The sequence below is a fragment of the Gigantopelta aegis genome, unplaced genomic scaffold (genome assembly GCF_016097555.1).
Source record: "Gigantopelta aegis isolate Gae_Host unplaced genomic scaffold, Gae_host_genome ctg3069_pilon_pilon, whole genome shotgun sequence".
NCBI classification, from domain to species: Eukaryota; Metazoa; Mollusca; class Gastropoda; order Neomphalida; family Peltospiridae; genus Gigantopelta; species Gigantopelta aegis.
In genome coordinates this window covers 21,615-43,703 of record NW_024533163.1, presented here as the reverse complement: position 1 = coordinate 43,703, position 22,089 = coordinate 21,615, and the positions used below count along the sequence as shown (strand labels likewise).

General features: G+C 33.3%; 1 protein-coding gene and 1 non-coding gene across 2 annotated transcripts; one reads left to right on the top strand and one right to left on the bottom strand.

Moving 5' to 3' along the window:
- Positions 1–1,555: 1,555 nt before the first annotated feature.
- Positions 1,556–1,629, bottom strand: Trnaf-gaa. The gene has a single exon. It is a non-coding gene; the product is annotated as a tRNA-Phe (tRNA).
- A 10,373-nt stretch (positions 1,630–12,002) lies between these two features.
- Positions 12,003–18,664, top strand: LOC121391894 (tyrosinase-like). Its single transcript, XM_041523365.1, is given in 5 exon segments — positions 12,003–12,006; positions 17,705–17,778; positions 17,780–17,852; positions 18,389–18,447; positions 18,449–18,664. Coding segments are annotated over 5 exon segments (426 nt in total).
- Positions 18,665–22,089: the final 3,425 nt, after the last annotated feature.

The window sequence follows — 22,089 nt, the reverse complement described above, 5'->3', positions numbered from 1 at the left end:
ACTTTCAGGTGGTATAGATATCAATGAAGCTGTCTCTGTTTGACTGCTTGGATCAACTTCAGTTGTTGAAGGAGGTTGGGTTTGGCTGGATTCTTGTCTAGCTTGTTGACGAATAGCTTTTCTCTAATGAATATAAATAATCAATATAATTATATACATTGTACATCTACATAACTCTGGCTTTTCATATGCTTTCCAATCAGCCAGCTCAGATTTGTAAACGCATTTTGTGATCAGTATTAGCAATTTCAAAGTCTTCTCTGAAAAGAGAGAGAGACAACAAACATAATTTATAATAAAATGGTAGAAACATACTTTCTTTCCTTTAGTTCATCATCAATATCTCTCTGTAATTGAGCTTCCTCAAAAACAGCATCAGTAGTAATCCTGTTATAATTATATTAGATTATTTGGTAGATATACATACCAGTAGTACCTGTGAACAGTTAGTTTACGTTAGTGGAGGCATAGCTTTGTTCTTCTCGTACTCTCTTTTTATTTCCATGTTTCAAGGAATGCTAAGTACTAACGCTGTAATCTGTACAATGATTTGTTTTATTTGCTGACGTATTGATGTATCTAGGCAACAGAAATGATTAGGTCATACTGATGTGGGGAATAATTGTTGAGAATAATGCTGTATCTGTTTTGAAGTGTCTTCTAGTTCTTTTGAGTGTCTTCTAGTTCAGTAGAGTTTTTAGATTACCTTGTTTTTGTTGTAAGCTATGAATAGAATACTGAAGTGCTTGTAGCTAGAAGAAAAACAAAAAAACAAAAAACAATATTAAAACTTTATACTAAATAATGCATTGTTTATTTATGTATTATTCAATTATAGAGTACCTTTTGTCGATATTGTTAATCAGTCGGCCTCTATCTGTTGGCATGATACTGTTCACATTGTCTCTGTAGTGCTGAACTCAACAACATGCTCTACACTAAATAAGGGATGATGCTCAAATTGGATCTGTCCAAGAAAACAACTCCAATTGATATATATCACTACAATTATCTAAAGGAAAGAATAATCTTAAGTGTATTCATAGGTCTATAACTATCTATAGTATATAGTAGACATACCATCCTTCTTGTTTGTATAAAATATCGGCTTTGAACATCATTTCAGGCTAACAAACAGGATTGTTACTATGTTTCAAAGTTTGATTGTGGTATACTTACCTCATGATGTACTAAACGTGTTGTTCATCTCTGCTATATAAGAGGGTTGGTAACCAGTTCTTTTAGCGAATATGGTTTAGTCAGTAACATGCCATCCCACCCAAACCAACTTGACCCTAATATTAAAGTGATCAACAACAAAACATCAAACTAGAATGATAACTTCAATTTTGTATACCTTTATCAGGCCTTAGTTAGTAATCTATTCTCCAATGTAGCCCAGATTACCAATGGTGACATTTGGACGTAGACCTGTATGGAGTCCAGATCTTCAAGAAAAACTGGTTGAGCCTGTCCTGGTGTCTTTTCCACCAGAGGAACTGAGAAAAAAAAGGAAAAAATATTTTTTGAAAGTATCACGAGGGAAAAAAAAAAATGCCGAGACCCGGGATCGAACCAGGGACCCTTTAGATCTTCAGTTAAACGCTCTCCCAACTGAGCTATCTCGGCTGCTTGTAGACAAAGCAAAACAAAAAGATGTTGTGATACATGCATACTCACCTTGCTCCCTGCTAGGTACAAAGTAAATCTCTTTTCTCTGTCCATTCTTTCTTGATATGGAATGTAGCGCGGTAAACCCATACTTTTGTACTCTTTATAACATCATTGGCTGTTCATTTTCAGAAAGAGGAACAGCCTGAAAAGCAGCCTAAAACAAGAGGAACAATCATTGATAATACTTGTTCATCTAAACAAAGCTGAACGATCTCTTTTCCTCTTCCTCTCTTCTCCCCTTGTCCCATTACATCTCTGTCTTCTTTCTAGTGTAGTTATTCTATCATGTCTGTTTCTTCTCCTCTTTGATAATGGTGGGGACTGGAGTAGGGACTACCAGTGAAAAACTCAATAGATTTTGGTTCTACACCTACAAAATAAACAACATAGAAGTCTGTCAATATGCTTGTTGGTATTATGGTGTACATGTATTGATTGTTTATATAATCGATAATTAGTATGTGACTAAATGTCATAATAGTCACATTATTTGATACTTTTTATATTCTACAGTTTATTAATTATATACAGATGATACATATTGTGTGAGGGCAGCATCTATCCTAGAATCCAATATGTAAAACTTGTACAGAGGACACAAATGGTTTTAAATGATTATCAACTTACATAATCACATCTACAATAGACCTAGTTGAGTAAACTGGAGTAATAGGATAACTAATGCAATAAATATCTTTTATATTAATCTATTATATTACAGTTATACCTTATTCTTCACTTCAGTCATGTTTTGCCGACAAAAAGTCGCCATCGATTACTGGCATTCTATACCAAAACCCAATAGATATGGGGGAGTTGTCTCTCAGAGAGAGGTTTCTATAACAAAACATCATTATAGTAGCATACTTAGTTACATGTACTTGAGTTGAGGCATGGATGAAGGAAGGTTATCAAATCTAGTTGAACGAATTTGCTCTCGTATAGCTTTGAGTCGGCGGACATTGGAACCTCCCCGCAGGTAGTTCAGAGAGATCTTGATGGGAAGGAAAAAGGACACATTTTCTAGATTACTTACCTTGTTCTTGTTCTATGCCTGTTGATGTAAGAGGAGGAAGTGAACCAAGTTGGTTGAAGTGCTGGTGGATGGTAAAGAGCTATCAAGGTGTGGAAGCTAGATATAAATAAGAAAAATGTGTATGGAGATAAGTTTATTAGACTAATGGTGAATGTATGACATACCCATAGCTTTTCTCTTTTTACGTCTTTCTTTCATGACTTTTAACAGATCATCACTACCTGTGTTGATCCCTATGTGTTAATACTTTATGATGTTATATATAAAGGAAACTAACCAAACTAGTAACGTCATTATGCTGTCAGTTCCTTCATCTACTTCTCTCACCTTTGTAAAAGTTTGAAGCTGAGTGTGTGTGTGTGTGTATGAGAGAGAGAGGAAGGGAGGGAGGAAAGGAGGGCGTACAGGGGGTGTTGTTCTACAACAAGAAAGAATAAAAAAAAACAAACTTTAAAAGATTCTCTGAAGGGCTTCTTCTTTTGGAAAGGGAGTCAGTAATTCTCTAACAAACAAAGAGACAGTTAAAAAGAAATAATTTCATATACAAACCTTTCTGCTTCTGCCATGTCCTCCTCAAACTACTAATTCTTCCCTCATGCTCGCGGAACTTGGCGCTTATTTATTTATTATCCTGTTGCTATGACAAAGTAAGTAAAATTATAAAAGACCCGTGCCAAAAATAATTAATTTTAATTTTGGTCTTAAAAAAATTAAAAAAAAATTAAATTCTACAAGATAGATTAACACACTAAATCATGATTTTTAAAGAGAAGAACCTCCACAATTACATTTACATTAGAAGATATCAAAACTTTTACATTCACTAGTTAAACTGGCAAGAATTGTTATGATGTGAAACTTATAAACTTCTTCAAGTATTTTGGATCGAAATTGTGCCGTTGGCATTTCAGTTGTGACTAATTCATCAGTCAGATTTTTGCCGGTGTACACTGCTCCTCTTTTGGGTCATGGAGTTTGGCAAAAATAAGGATGTTTCGAGTGCTTTTGAAGCAGTAATTTCGTTGATTAGGATTAAAGAGAAGCATTGCTTAAGTAAGTCAATAGCATGTGGATTGACATTCTTTTCCTTTAGTAAATCATCTAACCGACCGTGCTTGATCCACTTTTAGTTCTTTGAGAACTTGAAGACCCATTTCTGATTTGATGAATGCAAGATCTTGCATCTTAGGCCGACCAAGTGTAGCAAAACCAATTTGAAAAATATTTGCAGCATGGGCATCAGCTGGAAACAAAGGACGGCCCAATAACATTTCCCCAAATATGCACCCAGCAGACCAGATATCACAGGCAGTACTCTGTTGATCATAACAAATAGCCTCTGGAGAAAGGTATCGCCAACTACCTTCGGTAGATGTTCCAGTCCAATTGTATTCCTCACCACAGTTTTCACTTTTCCCGCAAATAATGAACGACGAAGATCACAAATAACATAAATCTAATTCACTAGTCAACAAAAGGTGACGAGGTCGTAGGCAACGATGAACAATGCCAGCTGAATTAATAGCTTCAAACTTACCAAAAAATTGAGTACATAACAAGCCAAATCTGATCTGCTTTAAGGCGTTGATATATCATAATATCTTCAAGATTTATATCAAGAGCTGTCTGGACAACGTACAGCTGCGGCCACTTTAACCAGTGAGATTAGGAGGATTACAGGATAAATCCAATATACGTGGAAAATGGTTCCAAATCTTCAGGATAAAAAAGTTGAAGCCGTGTCAGGATTTGAATTTCACACAAGTTACGCTGACAGTAATCTTTCGAATATAGACCATCTCTTTTACTAATGACGACACGTTCTCACACTGATGGTATCTGTTGCATAACATACAGAACCATTGCTTCCTTTAGAAAGAAATTCAAGGTCCTTATATCGGCTACCTACATGCCATGGGTGGCCATTTAACCATTGAGGTGTGTCAAGAGGTGCATCTAACCCATGCTTTAATTTCTTGTACCTCTCGAATGAGTGTAGAACGGAGGGCCTCTACTGGTTGATCGGAGACAAGGAGTTCATTAGATAACGGTGTCTCAGCACTATATATAGGCTCTTCTGATGGATCATGATAGTCCATCATATAAGAATGCTTCAATGCTTGCTCAGTGTTATACGCTTCTTGGGGTTAAAAACAAGCATTTTCTTTAAAAGATCTCGAGCATCTGGATCGATGTCTTTGAAACGTTCCTCAAATGATGAAGGACAAGGTTTAAATCGCTTTAAGAGCAAGTGCGACTGGCATCTCCTTCAACAAATGACAAGTCTTCTAAAGTGGGAGCACCTAGTTAGACCAAAAAATCAGATCAAGCTGTTCACGAACATCAGAACTTCCAAACAATCTAGATCCAAGTGAGGAGTTCTGCAAAAATGCAGCCAGCAGGACCAGACATCAACGACAGGCTGGTCAGTTCCTCATTGATAAGAACTTCAGGTGCCCAATATGTAAGTGTTCAACACGATATGAGTCAGTAAATCGTAACAGCTCAAAAATTGGGATCACTTTCAATGCCATTGACAGCAGCTAATCTGAAATCACATACTGCTAAATCACAGTCTGCGGCGACAAGGATATTCATTGGGACGTATACATCGATGATTATGCCAGCTGAATGAAATAAATTTGAGAGCACGTAGTAACTGATACATTAGAAGTTTAACTTGATCAGAATTGGGCAGAAGGTTAGACTGTAGAAGAATTTCAGGGTACCCTCTTTTGCTTCTTGGACAATATAGAACTGGTATCCTCGGTAATTGGTGATTAGAAGGCTCACAAATATATCTCTACTAACGCTGCTATAGGACATTCTTCTCCTAATGCTTTTTGAAGACGTGAAAGACTTGAAGCTCACGTAGATCACGTTGGCAGTACGTTTTAAGAAGTAGAGACTGTCTCTTTTACTGATGACAACCCTCTTGGAGGTGTTGAGTATCAAAACAGCCTTACAGATGAGACCATTGCCACCTAAAGCGAGGCATTCGAGATCTTTATATCGTTTTCCAACGCGCCAGTAATGGCCTGGTAGTACAAAGACACCATCGTCTAGATTTTGGCTCATAGCACGAAACGTACGAGTAGCCATTTTATGGACCAAGGAGGGGGTGCACCGTACTTATCAAAGCAATAATAATCAATGAATAACTAAGTAATTTTCAATAAAATTAATATAGAAGTAAAATTAATATTAATTTTGAAAATACCTGAAGTAAACTACAATATTTCTTGACAATAAAAGGTAAAGAAGATAAAATGTTGCTCACATACATTCAGACAAATCTTAGAAGCACACACACAGAAGTACTTACAAAATAATGCACAAGACTCTGCAGTCTGTACATGACTAGTAGAATATTGTAAAATATAATACAACATTATCTATTGTTTTTATGGCCTAGGGAGATGAAGAGGAATTGTTACTGTCTGCAGGTAAGTTTGTACTGAACGGAAATATTCAGAGTGTTGTTGTTTTCGTTTCTTTCCTCTTTCATCGCCTCTTGTAGCTGTTCTATCTTTTTCATATAACTGTGGAATAGAATTTAATAAATATTATAATATTCCATGTAGTTATACATTTGATGTATACAAATAGTGGTTAGTAAGTTAATAAAATAAAGACTTAATTTAATTTTTGTGGCTAGTCAAACTAAATTATGTTTAATAAATACAAAAGGTTAATTAACATTCATTTATGGAATTCTTGTTGTGTGGGTGTATCTATTTTTCTGTGCATAGTTGTGTATATGGACCTCACAGTATAGATGTAACTCATTATGTTAGATGCTCTTCATAATTAAAGTTTACAAGTAATAAAATTTGAGGAGTCAATAATGTATAATCTATTATTCATATAACAAAATCACATAATATAAACAGTTAAAGGTACTATAAAAGTTCAGTGATAGTCATATAGTGAATTTTCACCTGTTCATTCTCAGTAAGAGCTTCAGCAAAGCTATTCTCCGTTGTTCAGCTAGTTCTTGCCAGTATTCTATTGGTGGTGTTTCTAGAAAAAATAAAATATAATATCACAGACATGTACATAGACTATATAAAGGTATATTAAAATAAAGCTAGAGAATTGTTTAATATTATAAAACTAGGGCATTACGGACAATAGGATATCCTACCTTCAGTACACATTCGATAATGAATGGACTGTTCTGGTGGTAACTCAGTTTGGACACCCTAAATAATGTGTAAAGATTGTAATAACATGTATTATATGACAAATTAAGAACTCAATATGGATTGGTATAAATAATGGTACATCAGAATTAAAATGAATAGGTTGTAGTTATAAGTAACAAAAAGCGTTTTTTTATTTTTTATTACAAAGAATTTCTTTCTGAGAGTTTTGTATACACATGATAATGAGTTTATGTATAAAACAAACAGAAAAACTAAATGAGTTGTTAAGGGCAAACAAATGTATTTCATCATTCTAGTTAAAAATATGCTTTAATTGCATACCTTATTTTCAAAATCCATTGATTCTGTCTGTACTCCAAAACTCACTCAGATATAATATCTTCTTTCCTCCTCCTCAATCTCTAACAATCCATCTTTATTTACAACTACTGGTATTTCAGGTAAGGCAGGTTTGACCGTAGATCTAGCAATGCGTTCATATCTGTGACTCTCTTTCTGTTTTGATGGCTCTTTTCTGTGTTTGCTTGGAATTTTAGTTTTAGTTTGTTTTCCGTCTCCACTACCAACAAGTAAGGAAGAATCATTAGCATCAACTTGAAGAGTGCTTAAGCAGATCTTGACTTGCCCTAAAAGTAGACAACACAATTATAAAGATATTAAGATGTGTTATGAACTGTACCTTTGAAGAGGAATTCCTTCTTGCTCGTTCTTGTCGTTCTTTCCACGAGGTGAGTCACCTTCTTGTGCAGTTATTAGAGGTTGGACTTTGGGCCGTTTTTGTCTCCTTGCGACGACTCATTTTTACTTACTTACTAACTCTAAAAAGACAAAATTGATAATATATAATATATGATAGTTTAGTAGTGCAAACTTTACCCACCCTATCAAGATCAAAACAAAGAGAGTGTTTTTCGAGTTGTGAACTTTACTGTTCTTGCTGTTGCCGCGGAAATTTATTTTTTTATTACATACTTAGGCGTGGCTGAAGCTACTGAGCATGCGCAGTGTTATTAAACTCCACCCAAAATATGATAATTAAGCATTAGTTAAAAAGTAATAATTTATGTACCATAACGATCAATTTGTATAGTTGGAGGTAAAATACTCAACACATCAGTCCATGGTTTCTCTACCACAATCAATTCACCACACTGCAAGACACCAACAACCATAAATCCTTATATTCCTCAACATGATATTTGGAACAGAGTCCTCGAATTAAACTTTCGTTTTTTTTCCAAGACGAACCATCTGTCACATCCCTGTGCTTGCAACCACTTTGACCTCGATATGTTATTATAATATTAGAGCCATCTTTATCATAGACAAAAACAAACACCTGGTTTGAGTTGAAATAGTCAACAATCCTTTACTCATACATCCATTGCGCTTAACATTAAATCTTGATGATACAACTCTACCTAAAGACATCAAGTTCTCATTTTTTGATGTTCATGGGAAATACAGCTCCTGATCTTGACTAGTGAAGTATCAACAACTAGAATGCTCAAAGAGTAAACGTGGGTGGAAAAAGTGTTATCAAGACAAGGGAGTGGTAGTAATAATTGGTAAGATGATGTTCCAAATAAAACAATACGATACGATCTTCATTCAGCAGCAAGTATTGACCACACGGACCTATACGGAAGATTAACAACATGTGCCCTTCTTTTGTTTCTCTCCATTAAATTCTTAAATTGAATATCAACTCTTTCATCAATGGATTATCTAGTGATGCAACCTGTATTCCACCAGTAACTAAACCCAATGCTATATCAATGCCATCGTTCTCCATTGAAGCCAACAGAACCAAGCTGGTAATGCCCCTGTACCAATGCACCTGCACTGTGGCTAGAAACTTATATTTACCCCATATAGCCACAATCTCATCGACATTCAGAAAAAAAATAACTAACACACTAGCATTGGTGTATATAGCACTTGCTAAGAGATGCTTGGGTGTTGAGGTGTTTTAATCTCCTAAGAAGTGGAGTGTAACCCAGCTAGATAGAAAGATGTTCTTTTTCTAATATTGCTAGCTGATCCTAAAATGATTTTTGTAGAATATTTGTGAATAATTAATTAACGAAGAGCATCCTTATCAAGGTGAGCAATCTTTGAAGTGTGTGAATCATTTTTGGTTTGTTGGAGTATCTTCCATAATTTCAACGAGTTGTTATTTGAAAGAGGAAAATGTTACCGGCTGAAGCTAATTTTGACCTGATTATGCCAATTAGCAATGGTGAATGTTTAATACTGGGTATCTGCTCAAATTTTTCGAATGTTGTTCAGCCAGGTTGGGTATCGACACCCGCCATAAGCTAAGATACCATTTTTTAGAAACAACTAATGCTTTGACATCATGAGTATTGAGGTCGTATATCTTTGTGCCTGCACCCACGTTTGTGAGCCATCAGAACTCACTTTTCTTCAATCGACAATTTTATATGATCACTGCCAGCTGCAAATATTATATCTTCAGATTCGTTAACACAATGTTTAATACATCAGCACATGGAGGATTTTAAAACTTTGCTCAAAGTACCAAATCGACTGTTCCAAAAATGAATCTTAGCTACAGAAGAAGCACTTATAATAGTTCTGTCACTTAAAAACTTGACATCCCAGATAAGTGTATCATGTGATCCTACTTTGTCTAATGTAATTCGAAGAGTACAATGACCTGTGTCTGAATCTAACACTCTTCATAGTGCTATCTGCACAACCAATAGCGATGAGGGATGTGGCTGTTGCCCCACGAATATAGAGAGATTACGACTTTCTTGTTTGGTCTAGTGTACGGAAGTAGGAGAGTGCACCATTTAAGAGCTCATAGAGACAAACCTAAATTTAATAAATTTATCACTATCACATTAATCAAAAATGTCAACAATTTACATAATTAGTGTAAATATAATCTCTTAAAAACACAAAAGATCATTGTGACAAGTCCCTTATTTTTATTTTTAAAGTATGTACTATGCAATTAAAGAAGATGGTTCAAGTTGAAAAGTTGAATATAAACTCATCCTGACATTTCTCTTTTGCCTAAATATCGGACATTGGGATTTGGTTAGTTTTATCTTGTGTTGGAAAGGTAAGCAATACAAAGGAGAGAGTAAGCTAGCTTTTTTTAATTTATATTAGAGCTTTCCAAACATAACATGCAGTCATAAATGATGCATTAAGCAAATAAACCTGGCTTATGTGTCGATGTTCATAACATGGAAATGTTGAAATAAAACTCTGACCCCTTATTTTAATTAAAGCAGTTATTCATATTAATTGCACTTTGTTGATAACAATCAGGTAGTACATGTTTTATCAGTGGGTGTGGATGTTACCATATATAAAGATGGATGAGAACAGGTTTACCCTACTTGGCCTATCTTGTATTAACAATTTATCTAACACTTTTAAATAATAGCAGAATCCAGGTTAGCTCATTTACCTTTCCGTCATCACATCCAACACACTAAACATAGTCTTATCACTGTTACTGGTCCATACACCATATGGCTGACCCCATAGCATCAGCAGATTGAACAGGATGAAAGATGACGTGGTCCACTCGTATATAAAACCTACAGATATCTATAATTGTAGTTTATCCCAAAGGAAAATTAGTTTATGCTCAAATTTTATAATATATCCAAATGATTGGTCAATAGACAATTGGCTAAAAGATTAAGGCATTATTTAACTTACCTGTGAGTCCTGCTGAGAGCAGTCGATCATGGCACCATATCAAACTCTCTACTGATGTATCTTCCCTCCCTGGGATAGTCATGTGTGGATAAATTGTCGTTCATAACCAGCATAGCGCCATATCTCTATAGAAAAACTATTGATCTTCCAACTGCAAGATATTAAATGGTTACTAGATGAGTTGAAAGCCAGACACGTAAATGGCTTTGGGCTTAAATCTAAGAATCTCAATCTATGTACATCTAAATCTTCAACTTCCATAGTTTCCAACTTGTAAAGACACGTGGGTATTGCGCATGCGCATACGTTCCAAGAGCACATGGTGTTGAAGTTCGATTAGGTTAGTAAGAAATGTTTTACTTCATTTTGTCTTTCCATAGATTACCTGAAGAGACTATCAATATGCAAAACGATGCAGGAGAGGTTGTAGATGTGATATATTCCACGAAAATGGTATCATGAACCTTATTAAAAGTATCTGTAGTTATTTTGTTTTGTAGTGCCTATACACAACGTATTATTCAGCTAAGGATCACGCTTCTGTACAGATTAATGTTGCTGAGGTAACAAATACATAATTGTAAATGTTATGTACATGACCTGCATGTATATCATGTGCTAGCAAATAAACATTTAGGGGTGGAGTTTAGGTGTGGCATACGCTTATTAACCGCAAGCCATTAATCTTCAAATGCTAACAAAACTGATATTAGATCAAATGAGGAGACATTTATATATGTATTTATTATTTAGGTTGATGAAAAGACTGGCAGAATTAAGGGTAATTACAAACCCTATGCTTTTGGTGGTTTTTTAAGAGGATCGGTATGTTAATGTATCACAACAATGTATTTAATACAACTTTATAGATGTATTATAATAGACTATAAGTAATGTTGTATACATTCTGTTAAATAGGGAGTTTAGAACTTGTATTATTTCTATCTTAGGGTGAAAGTGATGATGCTTTGAATCGTTTATGTTTCTAATGATCGTATATGTTCAGGGTATGTAGCTCTAATATATTCTTATTATTGTTAATATGATTATTGCAATCAATACTAGACTTTTTGTTTAAAGTAATTTTTGCATAAACATTGGGTACTTCAATTTGAATCCTATTTTTCATTTAAATGTCAATTATGATTGTATTTTCTCTTAACTATTATTATATATAGGTTAATAGACCAATAACACTGATCTAGTTTTGGCCAGAGTGGATATCTAGTTGATGCAACAAACTATTACCATTATGTGACTCATTGTTTGAATATTATTTTAAATATTAGTAATTTACAATATTAACATTATGTAAGTCCTTGAAATGATATAAAAGTTATTACAACACATATGTAGACACTCCCCTAAAATATAAAGTGAGTTGTCAGTGCTTAGTTTTAACTTTCCAGGTAGAAATGGGTAAGTAAAATTGATATGATAATCTTGACTATTAATATCAGATACAATTGGTTTGTTATAGTTGAATTGAGATATTGTAAAGACATAGACTTTAGTCCCCTCCCCCTACTCTCACAGACAGTTCTTTTAATAAGCTTTCTTAGCAAAGTTTTAGGATATTTCTTAATATAAGATTATATCCCCTGCTTCTACTTAGCTAGCATTCAGTAGTTGGTCAATGTTCAATAGGCTCTGACAGGAAGTCAATATTTCTAAAGCTGACCCCACCCCCTAAATAAAACTATTCACACTAAAGTACCTTCTGGACAAATAAACACTATTAATTAAATATTTCATTGTATAGATTTAAATATTTTTCAAAAAGTAGTGCTGGGTAATGCTTATGAGTAACAGACCTACTGGTTGGGAACAAGTTTATTAAAGGGTATAGCCTTGTATGAAATAGTTATCTTTATATACTAGTTATGTATATATTGTGCAATTTGAAGCAATCACTTTTTTTTTTTTTCCACATAGTTCACTGTATCCTATTCATCGTTTGTTATGTGGTATTGTTGGTTTCTAGCAGCTATATTTTTTATATTGTAACAGCAGCATTAGTGTTTAGTTTCTGTGAAGGCATTGGTAAAAAATTGGTGCTATTATTGGTCTTATACCAGCGATTGGTGGAGTTTATTTAGCATTCATAGGGTGTCCAAGAGTTATTTTACTTTGTGCTGGTCTCAATGCAATGTGGTCAGTTGCCTTTTCAATTGTTGGAGCAGTACTGATCTTAATAGGTGAGAGGACATGTACATGTATATAATGGTTTGTTATTAATATTCATATTTTATATGCCACTTTGTGTTCTATATAGTTGTATTCTGCTTGGAGTTTATTTTTGTTTAACTTAACAGAACAATGTGTACTGCAGGGATGTTGTGATTACATGTACAAATGTTAATCATTACAACTCAATTACTGATCATATAAAGTTGTAATGGTTACAATTACAATTACTGCTGACATAAAAATGTAATCATTACTTCAAGGTTTAATTGGGATTATTCAATTTACAATTACTTAATTACAAATTTACAATTACGTAAGATGCTTCAAAAAAACAAGATTAGCTAATTTTTTGCTAACAAGTGTGATCTATTTTGACGTAGAATCTATTGTAATATGTAAACTTGCAAAAATGCTTTGCACAATATGATCCAGTAATTGATCCATCAATTACAAAATATTTCAATTACAATTACTAATTACACCTACATAAAAAATTTTGAATTACAATTACCATTACATTACTTGCCAAAAGTAATTAATTGTAATTCATTACAATTATCAATTACAAATTACAACATCCCTGCTGTACTGTGTAATTTAAATGCTCAACATTATACAATGCATCTTGAAGTTTAGAGCTTGATAATTCATAAACAGTTTATACTTCACAATATACAGTAACTAATGATATCAAATTTCTTCTCTTCAAACAACCTGTTTATACAATAGCTCTAAAACATATTCATATCATGTATTATGAATTTCCAACAAATCTTCAGTGTATTGCTTGTTATTATAAGAAATTTTATATTCTGAGTTAAGAACATTATGACATAATAGTCACCACAATAATAATGATTGACTATTGTATAACTGCTTGTTATAAATTTGGTGACTAATTTTCTTCTCCTACTTGTTTTATAAAGTATAGTCTACTGATATCTCAATAGACAATAGACAGATTATAAATTAAAGATTTTGTATAAGACCACACCTCTTTATTCACTGTGCCTTTATATTAGAAATTATTGGCACACAGGTTGTGTCAAAATGTTTGTGATGGTTGTGGGAATGGTATCATCCGTATTGTAGTATGTATTATACTGTTACTAGATCCCATCCCAAAACCTAAAACCTAAACACCTGAGTGTATGATATACAGGCAGTAGTTAGCCACTCCCATTATTTAATTTTGACACAAACTGCATATCATAGAATCATTACAGATTGAATAAATAAAAATTTGAATTGTTACAATTTTATCAGATATCTATTAAGGTAATTAACTGCTTGTTTTTCTATATGTTATTGATAAAATTAATAAATGTTTTATTTCCATCAGGTACTACTCCAGATCTCCATATAATTGAACATCATTATAAAACTTGTTGCCTACATAACAGCTAGTTGTATGGTATTGACAGGTGTGGCTACATGTCTATCTCTTTCCTTGTTTTGGGTGTTGTGTTTTAATGATGAAAATAAATGGAAGAACATTCTTAATAGAAGACATGACAATGAACAGAAGACATTACTAGATACTGCGCTATTAATAATTCATAAGTTAATAAGTTCAGTAGTCAATCAATTCTATTACATATTTGTGGTCAATACAAATTGATCTGTTATGTTTTGTGTTTTCCATGTTATATTTGTTTCTTATTCAAGATTAATTATTTCACACATAATTAAATTTCATAGTGGACTCTTTAGATTTGAAGATGAAATAATGCAGAAAATTAACTTCCATCTTGCTCGCATCCAATGGATTGGCAAAGGCTTGCCTGGCTTTGTGTCCAAAACACTCATCAAACAGCTGTCAACTCAGTATACAAGATGATTGGGCTAAAGTTTCGAGTTTTAGGATATACGGTCTATTTCTTCTATATATGTATGTATGTGTGATAACTTTGAGTTTTGAAATAACAAGATTGATAGAGATACAACAGGGAATAACGCAAGGAGAGATAACATAACAACAACAAAAAGTAAATATATGGAGCAACAACGTGCAAATGAGCATGCTCACAATATCATTACATCTAACAACACATAATAATGACATACAGATGCATAATTAAAACACAACAGTGTGTGCATGCATATATGTGTGTGTGTGTGTGTGTATGTGTGTGTGTGTGGTGTGTGGTGTGTGTGTGTGTGTGTGTGTGTTGTGTGTGTGTGTGTGTGTGTGTGTGTGTGTGTACGTACGTACATAGTATGTATATATGTATGTATGTATGTATGTATGTATAATATATGTATATATAGATCATTGCAACTTCTACCAGTGGTTTACATTTCAAGTCTGCAGGATTGTCTATGACTATGTAAAAGATTTACCATTTTAGCAGCTTATGAATATATGCTGGTGTCCTACATAACTTTATCATCAACTCTTAATATAGAAAAGCTACTTTGTCATATTTTGCATACGTCATTTGAAGTTATCAACACTATTCTTAGAAAAATAATTTCCTGTTTACACTAAACCACTTTCAAACCTACCTACATACCAAACCACTGTGTAAATATTACATGTTACATGTACACAGGTTAAATGTAATTATAATGGTGTGTTATAAACAAGGAAGTTATTAATTTAAGAAAATGTAAAGTATATCAAACTAGGTTTCTATTTTGAAGAGGTTGGGTGATATAAGATAATTATACATGTTTTCTACTGAACTTAACTAACTGATAAAATCACTTAACATCACAGCAATTAGAGAAGTAGACCACGAAATTAATAAGTGTGTCTGAACGCTTATAAACCTGCCAGGTACACTTATTAACGCCTTGTGTGTGTTGAGTTATACATCCCAGTATGTTTCTTCTGGCTTATCAAACTTCGTACTTTTGGTGCTAAATTCAATAAATTCACCAGAAAACTTTGCTTGGTGTACCAACTTTGTTTTTTAAATAACTACAATTTCTACTAATGTAAATGCAATTAAACTAGTCCATTTAAAATGATTTATTATAAGATGTATCCAAACTATACCTAGAATAGGCTAAGAGTAGAAAATTATGCAAAATTATAAACTTATTCATAATTATGGTTAGCATTAGAATGGGAGTTGATTGCTTGCCTATACACAATTACTTTTCCCAGAAACATCATGTGGATAGCAGTCAGTTAAGTAAACTATACTGATTCTTAGAAGCTAAGTGATATATCAATATTAATGTTGGCAAAAGAATGCAGCTGTGTTAGCAATAAACTGGTATTGGTGGAGCCAGGGTATCGGTGGGTTTCTACTTGGAGTAATTGCACTGGACCCCTAGATCTATCATTGGACAGCATATTTTAATACTGGAATCATCCCCTAACCTTAACATAAGTATTAAGCTATATGGCTTGGGGTTGAAACTGTCCCGCTATATGTTATACCCTGAAGGTCAGACTGCCCTACTGGGCTCCTGTAGATTGTGAATCAGCTTGAAATGCATGGCTCACCCAAAGACAAAGGCCTCTTCGAAGCCTTTGTATGTCCATAAGGGCGCCTATATCTCGGACTGTCCCACTGGGCTTCCATACTAATCTTTCAATATTCTACATTAGACACCAAATCTAATATTTATGACAATGACATGCAAAAGCTCACATTCACTTCACAATGCCATGCATTTAGCCTAGTACAGTGTATAATGGTATTTGAGGCTTTTCTTAGAATAATAATTTCCTTGTTTACACAATTTTAACCACTTTTGAAAACTGTCTACATGTAAAAAATGTAGTCATATGTATGTAGTTTTGGTGTGTTTCAAATAGTGTACACATAGTTAAACTAGAAATCATTATAAGAAAAATGTTGACAACCCTCGTCTAAGGTAGTGAGAGGTTGGTAATATAGTTATAATAGGGTATCACAGTAGTGACCAGAACTGATAACTAAGTTACTTATGTCCTTAGAGAACTATATTACAATATTATATATATATATATATGCATTCTACACTATCACAGTGGCAGTGGTAGTAGTATACATCAGTGGTATTTATGGTATTTATTACCAATGAAGTACAATATAATTTACACCATGGGTCCATGGCCATGTCAGATTGATATGGAAATGTCTAGGTAGACACAATTTAATACGAAATTATTCCAGTCGGTTTCCGAGTTTTAGGATATACGGTCTAAAGATTAGTATAGATCAGCAATTATTACTGCTGGTGTTAAATGACGTCACATTACACATTCGCTATATAAATCGCCGCATTTGACCACATATACAGTCTTCCGCACCACCATCCCTTCGCTTAAAATCACCTCACAAAATGGAAACTTTGGTAATCATTTGGTTACTGCTGTCGGTTACCAACTACTGTTTTGTTCAAGCTCAAATTCCTAAAGTTTGCTCCAGTAAAAATAACTTGACAAATAGAACGTGTGGTCCAGTTCCAACTAATATAATCGGAGCATTAACTGAATGCGGAAATAACTTAGGTCGTGGAGAATGTCGTCCTGTGTCTTCTTATTGTCATACTGGCTATCCTAATAACGGGGATGATCCTCGTCGCAACTGGCCCTCTTATTTCTTTAACGAACGTGTCATTGCAACGGAAAACTATGCTGGTTACGATTGCGGTGAATGCAAATTTGGCTATGAAGGCGACGACTGCAATACGAAATCCTCACTACGACTACGTCAAAGTATCGCGGACATGACTGATGATGAATGGGAGGATTATAATAGGAAGATAACTAGATCAAAGCATGAGGAAAGTCGTTATGTCATACTTATAATTAGTGAGACGGATGGAAATGCAGAAGTTGTAAACATTTCTCTCTATAATTTATTCACATGGATGCATCATTATGCTGCTAAAACCAATAATGATACTTATGGTAGACAAGAATCAGGTATGTTGCACTGATATTAACTATTAGAGTTTACTTTGTATTAATTTTTAAAACTAGCAAATGATTATGCTCATGAGTCAACAGGATTTTTAACATGGCATCGTCTGTATTTGTTGTGGTTTGAAAGAGAAAATGCAAATATTATTAAATGATCCAAGTTTTACTATACAATATTGGAACTGGGCTAATCCTAATGATCGGACAAGTATATTCTTTTTTAACAAACTTGGTAGTAATGGTAATGATGGTACTGTAAACAGTAAATATTATGGAGGAAAACAATTGGAAGAGTGTTTGTTGGTTTCATAACAGTACAAAAAAGCATCAAACATGTAATCCTAATGATCCTGATGGTATAAGGCCAATTATTCGTTGTCCTTCACCCATTCAATGTACTAATGACTACTCTAAGTGGCCTAGTCAACAAACCATCAATAGAGCTTTAAACCTGAGTTTATACAGTAATGAACCATTTAATAAATATTCTGAAATACTTTTAGCAATTTTCTGGAGGGATTTGAACCTAATCCTAGTGGTAACTTTGAAAAATCTAGAGATCAACTCTGGTGATGGTATTGCTCGTCACCTGCACAACTTAGTAAGTGAATGTTTTTATATAATACAGAGATCAGGTTTGTTGTCTACCCTCCCCCCCCCCCCCACACACACAGGTGCACATCATTCTAGGAATAGGTAACTTTAGCAATGTGGATTTAATTAAACACGGTACACTAAATGAAGGCACAATGGGAGATGTAGCAGCCTCACCTAATGATCCAGTATTTATCAATCACCACACACATGGTAGATTATATCTTTGAAAAATGGCTTCAAAAGTATCAGCAAAATTGGCTTCGATTGATAGTGTTTGGTAAATATGATGGACCTAAGAATGATCCTAAGTTTGCTGGACATAGTGATAATGACTGTATTGTTCCCTTCATACCAGTCTACACACACAAGGATATGTTTAAACAAGCTGAAAACTTTGGATATTCTTATTCTGGTAATCATTAAAATTTTGACGTCAAGCAAACTTGACTTTCTTCTATTTATACAGATGTTGCTGGAATCAATTGAGGTTTCTATTAGACTATCTTTCTTATGTTGGTCTCAACTTTGATGGCTCTTTACAATATGTTGCTGCTAAGTACTTAATGCTATTTTTATAGCAAACTTTAATAACAGTATCAAAGCATACTTGTGTTGCTTCATTTGTTTAATATAATACAGTAAAATTATCAAAAGTGTTATTTTGTGTGTCAGTGAGGTGTAAAGTGCTAAGTGGCACCATATCACATGCACATGACAGTTGGATATAGTAATCCTCCATATTATCAACGACATTTTTAATTGGTGTGCCTTTCACCTTTTCACCTACTGTACAAGCAAAATTGGCATCTGAAACAGTGCACAGTATTTTTATAGCATGCAGAAGTGAATTAATATTAAAAAGTAAAAGATTCATATGGATCACTTTAAACTCTCCATTTTTATAGTATAACGTTAATTCAAATTAGCTAAGTAAGCCTGCATGTCCATTTTAAATCTGTCAATTTTTATAAAATTTACAATTGTGTCTAAATGCATACAATTCCTGATGACGAAAATGCGGTGCCTCTAAGCTTAAATGTACATATACTTCTATATTAGAAAACCTTTCTAGTTAAAGATTGTTTTTTATATTATTTAATAAGCAGTATCTCATTTTGATCAATGGGCTATTTGTTTATCAAACAGGTTTATTTCATTTTAAAACAGTTTAATATGTTTTAACATTATGTCATCATTTGATCATGGTTTTATATACTCCAATTCTTCATCCTTTGATGTCCTCTTAAAAGATATTTTAATATTAATTATATTATACTACATTATCCATTTAATTTGATGTATTTAATGATGTATCATAAACAAAAGTTCCATTCATAAGAAGAATGTCTGTTTTTTAATTAAAATACTCTCTATAGGCTCTTCATATTTAAGTTTCTAGAAGATAACAAACACAAGTAGCAACCAAACTTCCTATACTCTATACCTACTCCTAATAAGGCATGATGCATGTGCCAAATAAACAAAGTAAGTTTATGCACAAAGAGACAAGCAGTGGATATAATTTACTGACACATTCATGTAGGTTGATTGCTCATGCTTTTCTTAGAACTGTTTCCTTAAAATCTTAAAGTACTGAATAAAATTCTGGTATTCCAATTCTATATAAATTTCATTATTTGATGTCCTCTTATAAGATACATTATACACTAGATTATATATATCATAAGTTTGGTCTTTTTATTGATAAAATGAAAGCTCCATTTCATTAAGTAGGATGTCCTAATAAGATGTCCTCTACAGGCTGTTAATAATGTTCTAGATAATATTACGATTTAACATGAACATCAACCAATTCTCATACTCTGTACTTCAATGCATGATGTTTGTGCTAAATAAACACAGTGATAATTTTAATTTTATGTACAAAGAAAACTGGCAATGGATATAATGTACTTCTATCTTCAGTGCATTGTATACCACAAGGAATTGCCCACACTTTTCTTAAAAATTCTTTTTACAAAATATTCTTTTGTGGTGGAAACTACAAAATTCATGTATGTAAAACTATCAATATACCTTGTTCCAATAGTCTTGGTAATTAATAATGTGATCAGATTCTATTTCTGATATTTTAAAGGAGTTTTAGTTGTGTCATAAATTCTGTATATTTAAAAGACATGCATTAAAGTAAGAGAGACTCTGTGATCTATAGCTAAGGAATGATGCAAAGTAATACTATACATTGAATGCATGTATAGATTTGAAATAGTTAAACACAGTAACTAGCTAGCTAGCATTGTATATGGTTTTGTCATATTAAATAATAAAAATAATACATCTTAATCAGGAGTCTATGAAAGAGAAAGTAGATAATTATAATGACTGTATTGAACTCAACTAAGCAATAAAATTGTTTAATTTCTAATAAACCATCTTAGCAATCATGATAAGTAGACTAGGTGATTTTTAAGCATTTGAAACATCTATATATATAAACCTGCATGGGAACACTTATTGACCTTTTGAAATACCAATTGTTCCAGTCTAGAAATAGTGGCATGTGCCATCTGTTGTTTACTTAACACTAACCAATGGGCAGCTACATTTTTGCATTATAGATAATCTATTAACATGTCTTTATATATCTTCCACTACAGACTTAGTATACATCAATATCGAAGGAGCATCATATGTGTACAATAGAGTATTTATCAAACATTTCAATCTTAGTTCCTGATTACTACATTATGGACATATATATTTATGTGCAATGTAGGTGAGTGGTTTTGTAGATCAATTATGAAATGTACCAATTCTAGAATTGTTGTGCTACATGAACAACAAAACACAACAATTCTAGAATATGTCATATTGTTTGCCCTTTAGACTATACACGGCATCTATGGATGCCTACCCATATGGTCATTATATAGGCATGTTTCATGCATTAACTTAATTAATAGGTCCTCTAAGCATGTTCTCTTCAATCACACATTATCTATCATTTTCATATAATATACATATTATGGTCAGCACAGTATTTAGTCATTAGGAAGTATTTGTACATATAATAAATAAATCAATATGGAAGAAGTACTTATATAAATTGTCTTAGTGGTGCCAATATGCAGATAGGTTTTACAGTTGGTCAAAAGGAATCAAAGTTGGGAACACGTGCATTCAATATATAGAGATTCAATTACTTATTGAAGTTCCAAGCACCTTTTCAGTATGAGTATTGGCAGAAGTAGCACAAGAATGGACACTTGCACATGTGTATAAAACTCAAGTCTCACTCTCATCACTGTAAAAGTGGACTAAGCTTGAAAGCATAGTTTTAATAAACTGGGAGATTTTATGACTTTTATGTTTCCTAAAACATATGTTTATACCTACATAAAAACAACTAGCTTGTGCTTTATTGGAAGTCACTGTGATTGCTTCTTCATAATAAGATCATGAAATACTTGTAGTAGTTTTTTAAATCATTTTGTGATCCTTATATATCCTTATATAATGATGTTCAGGATAATTTTGGATTAAAACTTTTCAGTCATAGTTGTGATATATCAATATAGCACCAGCCACAATAAAATTGTGGTGTCTACAGGGAAGTACTGGGGAAACTACCATCACTTGATGGCTGTTGTATGCCCATATATAGCAATGAGCTGATAATATTCAAATTAGCTAAGTAAGCCTACATGTCCATTTTAAAAATCTGTCAATTTTTATAAAATTTTTATAAAAATTGTGCCTAACGCATACAATTTCTGATGAGGAAGAAGCAGTGCCTCTAAGCTTAAATGTACATATACTTCTATTTTAGAAAAACCTTTCTAGCTAAAGATTTGTTTATTATATTATTTAATAAGCAGGATCTCATT